Below are 20,139 nucleotides of genomic sequence, written 5' to 3'. Positions count from 1 at the left end.
CGACATCAAACGTTCTACACAAATGTAATGTTATTCGCTTTACGAACGGAAACCTCAGTTCAAATCTTTTGAGCTTTGTTTTACCTGAAATTACGGTCAATTTACCAAATATCAAAAACAAACAAGTCTGCCTTGGACATTCCAAGAAACATTCATCTTGCTGATCCCAATTTCCATACACCTCGCAAAATTCAATTATTGATAGGTGTAGATCTGTTCTGGAAAATTTTAGGTGTAAGTAGAATCGATTTAGGTACGAATAAGGCTATCTTACAAAAAACAAGATTAGGTTGGTTAGTTTTGGTTACTTCAAATGGCATGTCACTAAACATCCAGTTAGTGGGTCCTACTATTCAAGACGACCGACTTTCCATCATTTTACGCTTCAGATGCGACAAATATGTCATATCTGCGGACATCGCAAAGATGTATCGTCAAGTTCTAGTCAAACCTGAGGATAGATCCCTGCAGAGAATCTTGTGGAGGGAATCCCCATCTATTCGATGTTTATTCGAACTTGCAAATCAGTGCGAAAATGAATATCCTAAAATCTGGAAAATTATACGTCATGACTTTTACGTCGACGATTTGCTACCAGAGTTTTAAAGGAATTCTAAAAGATGAATACTAAAAGATTGTTTCGAATTGCGCAAACGGTGTTCCAACGAACCTATTATCTTAGGAGATTTAGATAATTCCAACATTTCCAATAAGTTTTTAAATTTCGGCTCAAATCAAAACGCAAAAACCCCTGGCCTAATTTGGAATTGTGTTTTAGACAAACTAATGTTCAAAATCATTGCATGCGCATTATAAGTCAAATTTTCGATCCACTTGGTATTTTGTCACCTTGCAATGTAATCGCAAAAACCACAACTCAAAAATTGTGGCTGGAAAAACTAAATCGGGACGAATCCATTCCACCTAGCATATACACAACAAATTCAATGCGAACTTTCAAATTTAAAACATCTTGAAGTACCTTGATTTGCTTTACGTGACGATCAAATCATGACTTTTCAGATGCCTCGCAGTTGGCCTATGATTGTTCTAAATTGGATACGTACTAGTCCACATCTTCTAAAAACCTTTGTAGGTAATAGAGTAGCGAAAATTCAAAACCTAACTTCTAATTTCGTGTGGCGATATGTTCCTACCAAAGACAATCCTGCAGACCTTCTCTCGCGTGGAGTCTATCCAGGTGAAATTGCACACACTTCTATTTGGTGGAACTGTCCAACTTGGCTAGAGCAATCTGACACTTCTTGGCTAAACTTTCCAAGTGCAACAAATGAAAAATTGCTAGAATTTTTTTTTTTTGCTATAAGCATCCAAGATTCATCTCTATTTGAGCGGTATTCAAACCTAAATTTACTGAATCAGTTCGTAGCTTATATACTTCGTTTCAAAAATAATTGTTTTCAACTAAAAACGGAGCGTTTTTACGATCGATTAACCCAATCAGAAATCAATAATTCGTTGTTAAGTTTTATTAAAATATCCCAAATTCAAAGTTTTATTTTCTGAATATAACGCTTTATTAAACGGAATAGACATCCACACGAAAAGTAAAATTCGTAGTTTAAGTCCATTTATGGACGAAGACCAAATTATAAGAATCGGTGGTAGATTAGATGATTCAAATTTTAAATATGACAAGAAACATCCAATTCTACTTTCCACAAAGTACAGATTAACCACATTAATTTTTTAAACAGAACATTTGCGTCTGCTAAATGCAAGTCACCAAATGCTTCTAAGTTCAATTCGCGAAAAATGTGGGCCTGTAACAGGACGAAATCTTGCAAAGTAAACCGTTCGAAAATGCATGAAATGTCGCGCTAAGTCACAAAATATCCAAATAAAGATGTGAATTTACCAGGTACCCGATTTTTAATTGACAAACCATTTTATGTGCACGGATTATGCTGGTCCATTTTTAATTAAATGTCACAAAGGTCGTTCTTTTAAATTACCAAAGGGTACATTTGTTTATCCATTTGTTTCGCGACCAAAGCTATCCATTTGGAGCTGGTATCAGATTTGACCAGTGATGCGTTTATCCTAGCTTTAAGGCGATTTGTGTCTCGTCGTGGTAAACCGTCAATTATATACTCATATAATGGTACAAACTATGTAGGTGCTAAAAATGATATTTCTCTCGAAGATTCTATTTCTCGCGAAGGTATTGAATAGCGATTTATACCTCCCAATTCACCGCACTTCGGAGGCCTTTAGGAGGCTGAAACTAAAAGCACCAAACATCATTTGAAACGGGTAATGGATAATGCAAGCTTAACATTTGAAGAATTTTATTCGTTGTTAGTGCAAGTAGAAGGTATTCTAAATTCAGGAACACTTTCATTTTCGTCCGACCCTAATGACTTCACCCAACAACTAACCCCTTCGCACTTTCTTGTGGGAAAAACGTTAACCGCCGACCCAGATGGAAATCTTCAGCAAATGAGAGAAAATCGGCTATCTAAGTATCAACAACAAATCCAGCAACATTTTTGGACTACATGGAGCAAGGAGTATATATCCGGACTTCAGCAACGAAATCGATGAAAAACTAGTTCCACTGAGGGTGCTCTAGTACTTGTCAAAGAAAATAACTTGCCACCTCTCTGCGGGACAATCAATCCATAGTGCGAGAATCCGCACATCGACTAAGACCATCAAGAGGGCTTTCACAAAAATTCGTCCTCTACCCATGGAGGAAGATACTTCATGCAATGTGTAGTGTGTGAATCAAAGCAGATTTAGTGCTTCCCGTAGAGCGTTGTTCCGTTTTTTTTTTTTTCATTTTAACTCACCATGTTGGTTCAAGGCGGGGGGCATTTTGAGGACTTAGAAAACAAATGATCGCTGTGGCAATAATGTAGAACTTATATATATTGTAAACCTCGCCCCGCTGCCTATGCCTTATAGCCGCTAGCAAGTCACAACCGTTTGAGTATAGTTTGACACACAGCAGCGAATGTATCGCCCGTGTCAAAGTCTAAATAAAACCACGAGTTTAAAATGTAACAACAAGTGGTTTTAGTGCTCCACAGAAAAAAGTTTACAGTCCACAAACATTATAACACACGCCTTTTGACTTTTCTGTCTTGTCACCTTAGGTATGTGCGATTCTGATGGCCTTTTATATACCAGGCGCCCCAAAAGTATAGTAAAGGTAGAATATCTCTAGTATTACACAATGGTTCAATTTTTTTTTTAATATTAAAAAAAAACTGTTCAATGACACCAAACATGGCAAACATGCAACCCATTAGTGGTGGAAGGGGGCACTTTTTCAATCTGAAATGGAAACCCGATTTCAGTCACAAAAGCTTCAGGGTTTGTCCAAAGTTTTCTTTGGATTCTCGATAGATGGCGCTGTAATCACCAAGTTATCACGATTTATCAAGAAATACAAGAGTAACTGTTATAATTTAAGATTTCCATTTAAGATGTAAGCTACCTCCTTCACTCTATCAGTGGGTTGGGCTGGTGGTCATGTTGGCTGTTATTAAACAGTTCTTTTATTATTATTTATATGCACTTTTTTTAACAAATTTTTTATTTCTCAAGATATTCCACCGTTGTCATACTTTTTGTATATCTTGTATAAATTTGGTTCGGTTTTAATTTTAATCATTTCGACGATTTCTAGGGAGTGGTATCCTGAATAAACATATTACCGAAGTATGTTTAGTACTTAAATAGTTGCAATAATGACGGTTAAGTGGAGGAAACAAAGTTTTTTTTTTCTGGTTAATCATGTTAAACACGCGATTCAATTATGCCAATCTCTGACAAGTCAATATGAAAATTAAGATTAAGTTTGTAAGATTGTACAATTATTGTTGCATTTAAAGCTGCAAAGTGGAAAAATGGCATTAACTTAACAGATGAACGGTAACTTTGCGATTATATTATAAAAATATATTATTAAAATAATTTTCATACTCTAATTCTGCATTTACAAAAAAAAATTGGATCAATATCGACAAAAGACTAATTGCTATTATATGAATGCAAACTGCAGCAATATTGATTTTTGAGAAATATGTGTGACATACGATTATCTGATTTCTATACAGTGGCAACAAATCATTACTAATTTACCTACTAAAATATTAATAGTAAAGTCCTAGTCTTGTGAAACATACGTCCAAAGATTTTAAATATATAAATGTTTTAAATGTAATGCAGTAATGCAATTTTGGATTCCGTTTCAAACATAAAAACAATGAATCGATAATTATTTAAAATAAACATTTTAAGCATTACAGCAAACAAAAGTCACACCCAATATATTTCTATTCCCAATCACAATACGTTTAAACTTGCAGATCAATATGTTATCGCCGTGAACTCAATGTTTAGTCAGTAGCAGTGATAAGTAAATATAAATATGAAGCAATGATTAATTTAGATTTGGATTTGGTGGTCATATTGTAAACTCATATAGGGTGATAGTGCATTAGCGACATGTAAGTGTTTAACAAACAATTATTTTGTTTTCATACATGAGTTATGTGCGGTTTCCCTGTTTGTTTTTCCTGTGACTAAAGCGGAATTGAGATTTTAATTCATCAATCATTAATCATTTGGTGATATCCACGGCATTTTTAAATTTATATTTAAATCAAACTTAAATAATTAAATATTTTGAAATCGCCAGTCTTGATTTAGCACTTCTCATTAAAACATAACCCAAAACCTAAATAAAAAGTATTGATGATTTGTTTTATTATCTTAATTTAAAGAGTTATATTGCAGTTTGCTGGCGATGGAACTGATAAATATTTTAGTTTGCTTTAATGATGATAAAATTTTCTACTCTACAACAGATCACCTATTTTTTGTAAACCTACTACAATAAAATAATCACTCCAAAAGATACACTAGTGACTTTTGAATTCAATAAATAAAGAAAAGCTCTATACAAGGTTGTCTAAAGGTATGTACGTACTTCAGTACAAAGTTTCATTTGTAGTTGCTTAGCTTCCAAGGTCCACTGGTCTTAATAATTCTGATCAACTTAGTACCTTGAAACCGACACTTTATAATACTTATAAAATTTATTCAGAAATGTCTTTAAATTTAGATCGTATCTTTAATTACCACCCTGTATATAGATCTAAATCTCACATCAAAATACAATACCAACACAAAAATAACGAGCTTTATTTTGATAGAAAAGACTGTTTGGTAATATGAGTAAGATTTTTTGGTATCGACGCTGTTCTTTTCCAGAAAGAAAAAACGAAATAAGATAAATGGCACCACGAGCAAAACTCAGTTGAGTGGGCGTTTACATTAAACATTAAATTTTATTATACACTAGGCTGCTGCTCTTGCCAAAATAAATTCCCTTGATCAAACTTGTTACATAACATACTATTATGCTTTTTAGAGCATATCAGTAGTTCCTGGTTGAACTTTTATTTTTTGCTTAAAATGTATAGTAATAAAATCTTAAAGATTTGCCTCTTTCTTGTAACCACTTAGGTGACTCGATAAGTTTCAGAGAGGAACAAAAGTGAAACCCTTCCATATAGCTGGAAAAACAATGCAGAGCAAATTAAGAATGAATTACAAATTTTCCGAAAAAGATGTGCGCAATAATGCCTAATGTCAGAAAGGCAATTTCTTTGAATGATCAGAACCTTGTACCTAATTCCAAAATGTCGATGAAACACACAATGATAATTTAGGTAATTTATAACATAAATAAGTAACAACGCAAGCGTATACATTTTAATTGGAAAATAAGATCTGGTACAATAATAAATATCTACACATTTTTTTGTTTACGTTTAATTTCGGTATTGTTTGTGCTCGCTCCTGTCTTAATTAAAATGGAAGTAGAGTTAATAAGCCCCAAAATAAAATTGGATCTACGGGTTGAAATATAATAATTATAGTGAAAGACTGTATTTACTATCTTCCGAGGTCAACAAACTAATACTGTGAAAGGTTATGCGCGTAGTGACTTTTCAAATCTGTCAATATATATTTTGAATTTAGTTTTTTTTTGGAAACAAAGGCTGTGCATATTACAATGCTCTAAAATAGAGACGAAATTTCTTATCAATTAGGGCGCACAACTTCTTCACTTATAAGGAGGATATTATTCTTCACCTTTTTTTTAGGGGTAGATACAACTTATAAGTAGCCTCATTTAATTTTGAGACATCTCGGTGTATTTTTATATGTTAAGAAGGGGAATAGAACACATTAAGGGTCAAGGGTAATATCTCTAATTCCGAATAAAACTAAACAAGCAGATACATTAAGAAGACCAACAGTACTGCAAGTTATTTATAAAAGTTAATTATCGTCTTTCTTATTATAAAATTGCACGTGTGTATGCTATCATACTTATTAAAGTAAGTTTGAGTCACGAGTTTGAATTGAGACGAGCGGAACAAGCGTTTAAAAAGCGAGTGACAGAAGAAGTTGTTACACACTATAATGTCACCGAGACCAATCGTTGTTGGTTATGTTTTTGCAAAATAGTACGGATACATTTACTGAACTGACAGTACATCAGAACTGACAAATCTTAAAATACCATCTGCGATTTACCAGTATATAATTGGGTATTGTCTTTTATGCTATGTCACTGAGGATGAGGGTGAAAATTGTAATATTGAACCGAGGGCAGAACCAAAGTTTTGATAATCGATCGCATGTCGTGCTACGTTGGTTTTATACGGTTCAGTAACACCACCAACGCCACAAAGAGATGCCCGAAAGATATTCCCTGCGAAATTGTTTTTCCTTTCATTTGTAATTTATATGTATAGTTCTAACTTAAAATGTTTTGGTGACATTCAATTATTTGTTGCTCTTTAACTGATAAAGCCAAAATCCATATTAATTAGAGACGAATAATGGCGAATAATATATTATGTTTAATATACCTACACAATTCAATTCGGTAATGGATAGTTCAAATTTAAAGAGTTCAATTAAGAACCAGGGTTGTCTTATTGTGGAATCGAAATGATTCGATCGAAATGATCGAAAATTTGTTGAAAAAATGTTTTGTTGTCAGTTGCAGTGTAGTTGTAGTTGTATTATAGAAAACTACCTGTAGTGAAACTGGTAAATTTTTAAAACAATGCGGTACACGTACACTAAAATACATATTTGAAATTAAAAGAACTTCAAACATCCATTATTTTTATTTTTACAACTCTCCGTTAAGCGCTACTTAAAGTGACAGTAACCGAGTGGTCAACCACAAAGTTGTTGCTTCGATTGCTAAAAACGTTGTTAATATTTGCAATACAACCGACTTTTTTAAATTTACTCTTGTTCCAGTAAGGATCACTGTGGACAACACGGACTTCAATAAAAGGCGCGGAAATTTAAAGAAGAAAACTTCATAACAGGGTGATCGATCTGTATAAAACGTTGTGTAAAATTAAGCACACATAAAGAGTCGAAGTTCTTTTAGTTTCAACACTGAAACATTGTCTCCCACATTCAAGAAATTGATAGTTTCAAGAATTGATAGTTTTTCTTCATATACTTGCATTGTATAATGGCAACATTAAAGTTACTTTTTACAAAACTTCTGGATTCCTGCTGCGTCGGTTATTGCTGAGTCGAACTTGCTAACGTTTCTCCAATTAGCCTGTCGGCTTCTTCAGAGCTTGACTAAAACTGGCTCGCATTTTATTCTGTACCTGCTTATATATTGTTTGAAGGGGCGGAGCTAAATGAGGGGCATAAACAATGGCTCGGATGACTAATTCCCATATTGGTGACAAGTAAAGACCTAAGTCGCGGTTAAGATTGTTAGGTTGTTTATAGACTACTATAGACTTTCGGATTTTTCGTTGGAAGAACAATTGATTACATGCAAGAATTTTAGTTTTATCGAATAAAATCTTATGTCCGGTTACGTGATTGTGTTCGGCAACTGCTGATGAGTTTATTTGTCGTCGTTTATTTGTGTTGTTATAGTTGATATTTTTCGTCCGGTCTCTCCAATGTATTCTTTGCCGCACACGCATGGAATGCTGTAAACTCCTTACATGGCAAGTGGAACTTTGTCTTTGACGTATGGAAGGCGTTGAGAGATTTTTGACAAGTGGTGAATCTGGTTTTGACGTTATATTTCTTTAGACCTTTTGATATGCGGTCAGTAATGTTTTGAATGTAAGGAAGGACCACAGTAACAAGTGTAGGACTGCTTTCGGCCTCATTGCTATAGGAAGGTTGTGGTGAAGTGTATTTTGTAATGGAACGCTTAGTATCTTTAATGTAGAAAGAGAAGAGCAGAGGTAAGGTGTTTTAATTCGGGCTTGAGTGCATTAAGGTATCGGTCTGTGTACGTGGATTTTCTGTGAACACAATGACCCAATGTTAGGTCTGATTTTCTATTGATAATAATATCTAATAAAAATCCGAGAGTCTATAGAAATCTATAAACAACCTAACAATCGTAACCGCGAATCAGGTCTTTATCTGTCACCAATATGGGATCCAGTCATCCGAGACGGTGCTTATGCCTCTCATTAGCAGCTCCGCCTCCCTCAAACAATATATAAGCAGGTACAGAGTAAAATGCGAGCCACTTTCAGTCAAGCTCTGAAGAAGCCAACAGGATGATCGACGAAACGTCAGCAAGTTCGGCTCAGCAAAAACATACGCAGTAGGAATCCAGAAGTTTTGAAAAAAGTATTACAGTAGCCTGTGGAAGTTTCTTTGAAAAATTAACATTAAAGTTTTATTTTTTTTTTAAAAGTTAACTTGTTTTTGGAAAGACCCTCATACTTTTTTTGTCAAATTTTAGGAATGTGCAAGTTTTTATTGAATTTCTGCTCTACGTGGGAAACGTTCTATTTCTATTGTTTGTCGTGGTTCCATATTATTGGCTAAAAAGTTTATATCATATTTTGAATCCTTCTCAGCCAAAATCCGTTAAAGGTGAAATTGTATTGGTAAGCCATACACTATGAATTAAACGCTACCATTGCAATTAATGTTGTTTTAGATTACTGGAACCGGTCATGGAATAGGAAAAGAATTGGCATTAATGTACGCGGCAAATGGTGCTACCGTGGTGGGATGGGATATAAATGAAAGTAATAATGAAGAAACCATGCGTCATTTAAAAAGTCTGGGATTTTCTTTAGTATATGCTTACAAGTATGGAGATGGCCTTTGAAGGACATTCTAAAAAAAAAGACCGAAACGTTTGGAATAAGTCATAATTTCTCACTTAACTATTATTATTATTAACTATTCGACTTATTTCTCAACAATTTGCCTTATTAAACTGAGACCTATATTTTACTATTGGTGTTCAGCGCTGTTGTACCAATGATGTCTTTGAATTAATACAATTGTTTTATAGATGTGATGTATCCAACAGAAAGGATGTATTGGAAGTAGCAAAAAAAGTCCTGAGAGATGTAGGTGAAGTAACGATTTTAATTAATAACGCCGGCATTATGCCAACACACTCGTTTTTGGATCATACTCCAGAAGAGATTGATAGAATTATACGAATTAACGTATTCGCACACTTTTGGGTAAGATAATCTTATTATTGAAAACATTTTTTTCAGATTTTTAAAACCATGAGAAGAATTTATTAAAATATCTTGAGCGGCGCATAGTCCTGCACGGTATAGGGAAAAACGGACAAAAACCGCAGTTTTGCCAAAAATTTAAATTAGTCAATTATGATTGTTTTTGTAAATACAACGCAAATCTAGATAACTGACCTACTAAATTAACTTTAAACTCGACCTATTATTTAATTAAAAAAAGTAATTTGAAACTTTTAAATTGTTACACAGTTCCACATTATAAAGGAAGGAACCATTTTTGTAGGTTTAAAATAGATTTTAACTGGGAAATTTTTGCAGATTCTTAAAAAATATTTTGTATGAATTTTCTTCAAATTATTTAATCCTTGCAGGAAATGAAAATGGTAAGCAATATATGAAATACCCTAAATATAAAATATCCAGGTGTCAATTGTGTCATTTCTATTACCTCTGGATTGATACAACAAAAATCTCAAATTTAAACAAGTAAAAATTAAGTGATATAAACACAACAAACAAAACAAAAATTAAACGCAACGTTGTAGTTGTGTAATTTAGCTGGAATCATCCGAATCGGAGTAGCTTAATTCACTTACGTTAATTTTATCAGTTTGGGAATCTGAATATTGTGGGATTTTAATGTAAGCTAGAATGTCTGAAACTAAAGCGCTTTTTTTCCTAACATCAATATTTTTCTTGAAGGATATAATAGGAACGGCAGTTAAAGCTAAGTGTATTATCAAATCTGTATTTGTGTTTGCGAGGGATGACTTCCGGCGAGCTTCAAGCGCGTCTTCTGATAATTGCCCGATCGGTACTTCAAAATGTTCTATCATTTCGCAACCGTGAACCAGCACTTTATGGACATTACTTGAATTAAAATACCAGTAATATAAATTGAAGCTCTGGTGTGTCTTTAAGTAAAATTTTAAATGTGGCCACATTAATTTTAAAACCGCTAGATATCACCTTTAAAATAATATGAAAATCCTTTGCGTTTACAAAAAATCGTCTGGCAGTATTTATCATCATCATTACTCGACCCAAAACCTTGTTTGGGCATGTGAACCAAAATGCCCATCTTAGATTTAAATTCTATCTGCATGTATTTTTTTGAATTTTGAAAAACGGTTTTGTATTACTTGCCAGCACTTAAATGGTAACCTGTGTGAAATATGTAATAAGCATTCAAAAAAACGGATCCATCCACGAAGTGTCGACAAACTAAAACAACATTTTTCTGGATCGTTCAATAATAGTCTTAGAATTCATCTGTTTCGGAGTACATTGTAAAAATCATTTTGTATTCTACCTCAGAACCTATTTTTAATGTTATTATAATTAAGCAATTTTTTTATTTGTTCTGTCACTTTGGAGTTCTCTTCAAGAATTAAATCGGCATTTTCTTTTATAAACAAAAATTTTAACGGTCTACAGAATAAAATGGAAGATGGTAGAGGATTGACCTACAAAATTTCGGCTATGTCACACTCCACTAACTTAAGTATTACAAAGGTAACCAGAAAGAAATGTTCATCCGTCCTCATTATATCCCCTTTGAGAATTTTTTTTGTGGAAGACTATGATTACCACTGCCATCGAAATCCCGCTTACAAAAGTATTTTGTTGTAAGTTGTAATAAGCTAAATAATATTCTTCTGAGATTTCTGTTACTTCTAATTTGGAAGTTAAAATTTTCTTAAAATATGGTTATTTGGAGGGCACTCTTTATGATCTTTATGAAAAGAATGAATAAGACTTGTTAAAAGACAATATGTTCGCTCTGAAAGATTTAACAATACACAATATTGGGGTTTAATGGTGTTGGTGCATCTCTTAGAAATTTATCTCTTCTGCTCGATATGTATTTATATCTGCAACCCATCGTTTTTTTTAGTTTTACTTAAAGCTCCATTACAAGGTCCAAGGAGCTAGGTCCAGGCATATCTTCAACTTGCGTTCTTGAATCATCAGGAAGTGAACATTCACAACAGTCACCGTAAACAATATGACCTATTTCTTGTGCAATTTCTAAATTTAGTTTTTACAGTCAAGCAGAAAAATTTTACCTTTGTTTGAAAAATTCAAATGTATCATCTGGGATCACTTCAATTTTCAATATTGTTTTGTTTGTTGATAATACAAGACACCCATTTCCCATTCGCACGCACAAAACCATTTGTTTATAAGGTCCGAGTTTCTGATGCAAAAATTTTCTCACTGTTCTCCTATAAGAAATTTTTTTTATTTAAATATGAAACACAAGTATTAAATTGTTCTAAAACTGTATCTTGTAATCTCAGGAATGGTTTTAGATGTTTTTTTTTTAAATTCTTATTTAATTTTAGTGTATTCATTTTTTTACATATTATAAGACGCCTGTTAATAACGCCGAAAAACCAATAAAGAATAAAACATCTTTTGGATAAGAAGAAGTACGTACTTATTAAACAGGTAAATAGTGACTGTGAATTGAAACAAGGCGACTTGATTGCAATTGAAGATTCCATCAGTTTTGACAATGTCAGATAGTCTTTTATCAGTAAATAATATTTTGAAGGCTTTAAAAAAAAAGTGAAAATTTCTAACTTTGTCCATGGTGTGGAGCACTGTGCGGCGATACATATATTTTAATTAAAATTGCGACAACTGCGCAGAAACTTATGTTGGTTTAAAGTTTAAACCCTCGTCGCATGGCTGAAGTCTGTCTTCAAAATAAAGTCGATTCCAAAAGATTCAAGATTTTAATATTCAAGTATTTAATATTGAGTTATGGAGGATTAAAGGAAGAAAATTGCATATTACTAATGGGTGTGTAAAAAAGCAATGCAGGATTAGTTTTGGTTACATATTTAAGAAAGTTGCGTTTCCAGTATAAACCTTGAATATTTATTTACTTTATTTTAAAATTGATGCACCTATGACAACTATGATATTTTCGTAGAAGGCAATCTTCCGCGCATGCGCCCTAACTTTGCACCATTTTCGTTCTAAGCAAGGTCTCATTGGTTGAAAGTGAGATTTAAAATAAATCCAATAAATATATTTTATATTCTTCAGACCTTGGAAGCCTTCTTGCCTGCAATGAAAAAAAATAACCATGGTCATGTGGTATGCTTATCCTCAATGGCCGGATTGTTGGGACTGAATAATTTGGTTCCATATTGTGCCTCTAAATATGCGGTAAGGGGTTTGATGGAAGGACTAGAAGAGGAGTTCAGGTAACTTTTTTCTTCAGATTTAGAAAATGGGCCTTTTTGCAAACTATTTTTTCAATTTAGCGTTTAATTCGACAAATTTGAGTAAAATAAACATCTTGAAAATTATACAGACCTTGATATATATGTTTGGAAAGGTTAAGAAAAATAGAACATTTTATCCCTGAAACGAGAAATTAAACTTTCAAACTGTAATCAGGACTTGGTCATAAATTGGTTACAATTGGTTACTTTAACGTAAACAGATTTTTCATATAATTTTGCCAAATTCGATAAAAATGTAGAAATATTCTATGTTTAAAAAGTTTATTTCATGATTAAATATATATTATATATATTAAAACGTAAAAAAAAGGTATTTGTTATCAAAAAATATACCCTTATTGAAATTGGTTGAAGTAACAAAGATCCTTCAATTGTTTAAAGGAATATTAACGAGTTCATCCATACGCAACTAATTGGAGCAACCCTAGGAAAATACCGACTAGATGGGACATATCCGGAAAAAAAAAATATTTACAAGATGCTATTAGATTCGAAATTTATAAGTTTTCTGTAATTTGTGAATAGTTAGATTTTTAGGTCTCTGGTTAACCGAATAAATAATTCAGGTTTAATTTTAAATTTAACTATTTTTTAATCACTTGGAGATTTAAAAGAAAAAATATTATTTAGATATAAAAAAAAGGAAACATATTCGTATTTGTAAAACGCGAAGACGAAACACCTTTTCGCATTTAGAAGCAAAATCTTGTAAAACACAAAATATTCTCACGACAAAGTATTATTTATTTCAAAATATCTTTTAAAAAGTAGAACAATAAAAACCTTCGATTTTTGTTTTTCCCAGGCATCTTTGAAACTAGTCAGAATTTTCTCAATATCGAAACGGCTTTAGACTAAGCTCCAAAATCGCCATTTAACGGATTTCGTATCTCTTACAATTACTGACATACCAATAATAGCAGCGAATTTGTGAGACTCCACAGCCTGTATAATCGATTTAAATAATATGAGGTATTCAAGATTATGAAAGAAAACAAGAAACTCGCTTAATCTTTAAATCTTTAATCAACATCAATTTTATTTTATAAAATAATGAATTTATAGGAGAATACCAAACAACAGGGTACATTTCACAACAATATGTCCGTTCATGGTAGACACCGGACTATGCAAGAGACCGGACATAAGATTTCAATATTTCAATAAGGTTTTAAAACAAAGTGACGTGGCGAAAGAGATTTTTAAAGCTCAAGTTACCAATCAGCGTTTAGTTAAGTTACCTCCCGAAATTGGAATTATATTTACCTTAATCCCGTAAGTATTACTTAATTAGTTAGAGCATAATATATATATCGTATTATTGTTGCGTATAGTAACTTTTTTCCTACATCTCAAAGAAATAGTTATGTAGGTTTGACAAATCGATACATACTTTCGCAGTGGAAAATAACTGTTGTGGAACTACCAGAACTTTTAACATCCACCAAGTCTGTGATTTTCGATGTTTTTTCCTTTCAATTGCAGAGAATAACGAATAAAAATATGTATATGCTTGCTGAGATGTACTTACTATTACTAAATAACAAGGAACAAATGAAATTAATTCAATTTTTGAGCTGGTGTTAGAATAAGAAATCTTAATTAATATAAACGGCGTGAGGGGTAAATCACGCATTTCGGGGTGAATTCCAAAGTATGTGAAAATATCTCAGGGTCTTCGGGAGAATTTAAACCATAGAAGCAAAAGTGTAAGCCGTAATTTCTTCTTATTCTGACATTTTCCCGCTCTGGTCCTCCACAGGTCTGCTACATTCCATATTCCAGTCTCCTACCCTCAGCTCTTTATCTATTATCACATGTCTTCCCCCTGAAGGCTACTATTCCAGTATTCTTTTCGGTGACCTGTGTTCTATCAATATTTGAACGTGACTATACAATGGCACTGCTTTCTTGTTATTAAGCATTCCACTCCTATTTGCCATATTTCTTATTTTGTCGATTTTTGTGACTTGTCTTCTTATATAATCTAATTTGACCTTTCTTATTTTGTTTCTCTAAGGTGATATTCTCTACTATGCTTTGAAAGATCGTGTTTTCGCTTTCTTTTCTCCATAGCAGTGCATGTGGGCTTTTCTGGCTTGTTTTTCTTGTGTTTTATATCCCTTAAACACTCTCGGTGTATTATCGATCAATTTTACCGATATTTCTATAAGTACCCACAACTGGTATTCTTCTTTCAGCTTTCATAGTGGGTCTTTAAGGCTTATCCGTTATCCCAATTTCTTATGTAGTATGTTAGGTAATTTTTTGAATACTCTTGGGGATTTCTAGGAAGTTTGAAAAATTAGAAGTATTTGGGAAACTTCAAACGTATCTGGCGAACTTTGGGTTTTTTTTTTCAAAAACAGGATTTTATTGTACAGATTGTTTCAGTCATTTGCCCCTCGAAAAATTGCAATAACAACACGAACAATAGTTCCATATTTATTTTTCTAACATTTATTAAATTATTTTATAATATATAACAAAAAGTAGTTTAATATGTATTGAGATCACGTTAAGAACTTTGTAAAGAAAAACAATATCGAAATTCTTGCATCGCACGTTCATTCGGAATTGACGAGAATATTTCCACGAGAGAATACGTGCTGGATTGAGGTCTATAATATTGTTGTCATTTTATATGAAAACTTTGGAACGTCGTAAAAACAAACCCTCAAAATCTGATATATATATTTTTTATAGATATGGTTACCGCAATGGGAAACAGTAAATTTTGCATTGTTATTACTTGGGGAGTATTCATTTTATTATTTTCAATCTACTTTTCAGATTTTGGCCAAGAGAAGCGCTATACTATTTTCGTGACACTTTTACAACGGAGCTGTTGTCTGACTTATATTGAATTATTCTTTTTTACAATATAAAGTAATCACTACATATAAAGTGATAATAACTATCCTGTTATTTGTTTTACAGTTTTTTATAAATAAAATTGATTTTGCTATTTGCCTCGTTTATTGAATTGTAGACTGTAGGGTAAACAGTTTTTATTAAAAAAATCTATATTGGGAACTATATTGACGGTGGCGGTTTTATAAATTCGAGATTCAGGCCCGGGAACTCCACGAACTCATGATTTATGAAATTTTAATCTTCGATAATAACACAGTATTAATTTACTGACAAATTGGTTAATTACGTAGTTTTAATTACGCAATTAACTTGAACTGTAGTTTCCTTGACTTATACCAAGCCCTGCCGGGTTCAGTTAGAAACAATCTGTGGCAAAGCTAATCAAAATTGGAAATACTTTTGGTCGAGAAATACATAAAAATTGGCTGATTCTAATTAAATGTGTTACATATTCAAATTTTCTGCTTTTAATAAAAAGCAAAGAATTTATAAATTATCATTAAATCATTTTTACGGTTATGCAGTTAAATTTTTATTTATTGTTTTTTAATCAATTATTTTTAAAATATGCATTAAAAATATTTTGATTACGTTTTAACATGGTGTTAGTTTTTGGAAATGCACTAATAATTGGCAAACCTGATAAAATTAAACATAAAGTCGATTTAATATTTCTCCATAGCTACAGAGGGTTCGAAAATTACGCAAAAAATTGAAGGTCTGACTGTATCCGGGAAATTAATATTAAAGTTAACAGTGCTGATTAACTTTAAAAGACTTATTATTAATTTTCTTTTTTGTTTTTATACTAAATTTGAAGTAAAACTCTTAGTTGCGCACCATTGGCTGCCCATGACCTTAAGAAAACTTTTTTGTTTAAAAGCGTTTTACAAATTCTAAACACTCACAATTAAAGACAAGCAGGGACATACTCCCGTTATACCACAATAAAATAAAGCGCTATCAACAAAATTTAAGTTAAAAAAATTAAATCAGTGTCGGATTTTTGATTATGTACAATAATTATCAAAGCATGTTCTGGAACCATGATTTTTCGCGAAACAAATTTTAAAGTAAATTTTGACAGTTTTTGAATAACTTAAAACTATTAAATGTTATTAATAAGCTAAAATTAAAACGGCGATTTTCTTGCTAACAGCTTTTTTAATAGTCTTTATTTGCCATACCCTAAATTTTAAAAAAAATAAACCCAACATTATATTACTTATAAGTGAGCTTAAATAGATATTAATAGGTATACTAGAAATAAAAAGGAAAATTAAATCATTCAAAAAAAAATTGACTCTCTGTAATTAACTTAATATCAATTTCTCGAACAGAATCAGTCCTTACATTTTTTGCTCATCATTTCCGGGCACCCTGGATATTAAGCATTGCCATTGATCTAATAAAGCTCCAATAAAAGATGTAATTTATTTTATTCTCTTAAGAAACTCCATTAAAATTTTATAGCGTCTTTCGTCAAAGCAACGACCTTTCCAATAATAATTTAGAAAGCATAATTAATAATAATATATATTAAAACGTTTTGTTGGAACATGCCTAATTTTGCTGGTTTTCGTATTGTTGAGAAATCGAGGTCAAACAATACAAAAACTGGATATTAACTTGAAGTAAAGCACACAAATTTAAATTGATAAAATATGGAGGGTGTCCTATTTTAAATATTAAAGATGATGCCACCTCTTGTCTAACTAAACGAGACAACCAATTTAAAAAATATTTAACTATGTTCAAATATCCAAATTTGTGTCTTACAATGTATAAAACATATACGGACGGCTCGTGAATAAGCGTCACTTACTCTGTGACTATAAATATACAAATAGAGAAAATGCTTCGTTCTGATTATCCAGTTAATTTCTGATTTTTTGTAGACCTATACATATATTGTAGAATACTGTGTCAATATTAGAACGTGTATCTTACCTGCCCTGGTATATTCAAGTCGAAACATGCCAATCTTGTTCAACTTACCTAAAAAAAAATAAAAAAATATTACGTTACTAATGATATTTTCTAATTATTTATAATTACTTGTATTATTACCCTGTTGATAATTCCGAAATCAGATTTTAAAAACAATTATTCCTTAAAAACCAGTTTATTATATAATTTTTATAATTCTCAATCCTTTTATCTAGTTTTTATAGGTATATTATAACAAAACGTTTAAAAAGATTTTTTTTCTTATTTTAAAATACTTCGGGAGTTTAGATACGGGTTTGAAAGCGAACGTTGTATTATAAACACTGATGGAACTTTGATAAACTTCTTCAGACACTCGTTTATTAGCGAACTCGTGACCAAAATGGCGTTTATCGAACTTGTTGCATAAAATATACTAAAATTCTATCCAGTCATATTATTCGGGTGCTCCACAAAAACCAAATTTTCTTTAAGAGCCTATTTTTAAACAAATTCGAGTTAATAATTTTCTACTGTTACGAAACAGATCAATATATTAAACCAAAATTTAAAGCACTGACTGAGCGACATCATGTCCTATGATAATGTTTATTAGACCGAGAAAACCAAACCGTTAAATATCATAACCTAGCCGCTGCAGCTGCTTGTGCGGTTGTGAAGTTTATTCACTACTGTGACAATTTGTTCTAAATGTTTAATTCATAAAATAAAAATTGCAGTTTTCATGCCTTTACCTGAAAGGTGTATTTTTATGATGCGGAAAGAAGAATTCATTTTCATAAAAAACATATACACTTACATAAAGGTGAAAGTGTATTGGGATAAATTTAATTTTAAATAAGTATTACCCCTTATGAAAATCCGATCCAATTACAACTGTCCATCCCCTCCTTCTTCTCAACACTCGAGATTCAAATGCAGCAAAATCGTCCCGTTTCTTCCTTGGTAATCCGGACATTTTACGAAATTGACGTGTCCAACTTTACACGTAATCAGTCGTGTGTTAGATTCTGGCATTGCATTGTATCTTTATGCAGTCTCCATGAGTTTTAGTTACACAAATAATTAGTCTTTAAAAAACACGTCTATACCATTTTACCACACTATGAAATTTAAAGACTAACTAATACAGTTTCTGATTACCGTGTAACAAACTGTTTCAACACAAACAACAAAAATCGATATAGATTCCAAATTGCTCTCTCAGTATTATGATGAAAATTTTATAAGTTGTGAGATGATATGCCTTAAAATAATACTTCAAATCATAACGTAGTAGTAATTATAAACCAAACCATATCATTAAATTGTCATACACAGAGAAACGATAAAATCTTTAGTTGTTAGTTTTATTTCCCTTAATTGGTCAAGTTGAGCTGCCAGATAAAGATAATAAATGAAATACGCTAGCCGCCTTCAATTCTAGTGATATAATAGAGGGAAAGTTTCCTTAAGGATGCATAAATATTACGAAGACAATAAGACTTGATGATATAGCGTAAATTATTCATATGAATCTTAACAATGAATACAGAATAAAGTTGCTTTAGAATCAAATCTTGGACCGTTGAGCCTCATGCTGAAGTTCAAAACGAACGTAAACAAAAAATGTTAGTTTGATGACTTTTTCATGAAATAACTCGTCTTCCATTAATTGGAACTGTACATTAAATATTTAAATTAGAAGTAAATAATGTAAAACATTTAATTAATTTGAAAGTCTGAAGAATTTTCTCCCCCATACCTATTCGATGCCACCATAAACAATGTCTAAATAATGCGCACATTGTGCGAAACCCAATCAACATTTTTTTAAATAAAACCCCTTTTAGAGTATCAGTTACTTCATTAAAAGTTTATTGGTAACTCATTTATTATTGTATCCAAAGTGATCGATGCCACAAAAAAATTAACAGGTTGTCCAGATAATAATAAATTTTGAAGTTTGAAATTCTCGGACTTATAGTTACATAAGAATATTTTCAAGGTTAACCACTTAGCCATCCAACCAACCACAAACCATTATATTAAATCGAACATTTTATTTTTGGATTTATGGCAACATTTTATGATGAGTTTCATTAGGGGTCCGACTTATTTTCAACTGTTTTTCAGATATCTTGATTTTTTTGAAAATTTTTAATGATTTAATCCTATTTTTGCGAATGCACCTTTCATCAATTTTTGATTGACGATTTTTCAATAAACGGCAGCTTTAACAATTGATTTATCGCATACAGGGTGTCCAATAATAAACGATTAGATTATTTTCAAAATCAAAAAAAGTTATTTTTCAAATGAGACGCCCTGTATATTTTTAGATATTAGGATCTAAATCTGCATTGGTTTGCTATAACTTTCCATCTATACCTATTTTCAACGGTTTTTTTTGTTAATCCGTATTTTTAATTTTACTGTGATTTTTGGCAGAAACCGCAATATCATTTGTGTTTTTCAAAGTAAAGTACCTTTGTTAAAGCAAC

At 31.9% G+C, this 20,139-nt stretch overlaps 2 protein-coding genes across 8 annotated transcripts in view; one reads left to right on the top strand and one right to left on the bottom strand.

Annotated features, from left to right (window-relative positions):
• Positions 1–20,139, bottom strand: part of LOC132703803 (cAMP-specific 3',5'-cyclic phosphodiesterase) — a 205,436-nt gene that overhangs the window by 74,373 nt on the left and 110,924 nt on the right. Inside the window, exon 2 of one of the 4 annotated variants that reach the window (XM_060673286.1) lies at positions 18,505–18,810. The exons of the other annotated variants lie outside the window; for them this stretch is intronic. Within the exon in view, the coding sequence (XP_060529269.1) occupies positions 18,505–18,614 (110 nt within the window). The 5' untranslated portion in view covers positions 18,615–18,810. The remainder of the gene's footprint in view (positions 1–18,504; positions 18,811–20,139) is intronic. 4 annotated transcript variants of the gene reach the window in all.
• LOC132703806 (short-chain dehydrogenase/reductase family 16C member 6-like) overlaps positions 4,396–20,139 on the top strand; it is a 30,463-nt gene continuing 14,719 nt past the window's right edge. For 2 of the 4 annotated variants that reach the window (XR_009619153.1, XM_060673292.1), the window contains exons 1-6: positions 4,396–4,481; positions 8,804–8,951; positions 9,005–9,159; positions 9,368–9,545; positions 12,627–12,787; positions 13,895–14,104. Coding sequence is in view for 3 of the 4 variants with exons in the window: in XM_060673292.1 (XP_060529275.1) it covers positions 4,480–4,481; positions 8,804–8,951; positions 9,005–9,159; positions 9,368–9,545; positions 12,627–12,787; positions 13,895–14,104 (854 nt within the window). In the remaining variant the exon portion in view is untranslated. Of the gene's footprint in view, positions 4,482–5,547; positions 5,709–8,803; positions 8,952–9,004; positions 9,160–9,367; positions 9,546–12,626; positions 12,788–13,894; positions 14,105–15,622; positions 15,791–20,139 lie in introns of those variants that run through there. The other 2 variants (XM_060673291.1, XM_060673293.1) reach the window with 2 other exon arrangements.

The sequence above is a fragment of the Cylas formicarius genome, unplaced genomic scaffold (assembly GCF_029955315.1).
Source record: "Cylas formicarius isolate icCylForm1 unplaced genomic scaffold, icCylForm1.1 PGA_scaffold_6__28_contigs__length_40554024, whole genome shotgun sequence".
Classification (NCBI taxonomy): Eukaryota; Metazoa; Arthropoda; class Insecta; order Coleoptera; family Brentidae; genus Cylas; species Cylas formicarius.
Note: the sequence above shows the minus strand (reverse complement) of the source record. Positions and strands in the feature narration are given on the sequence as shown.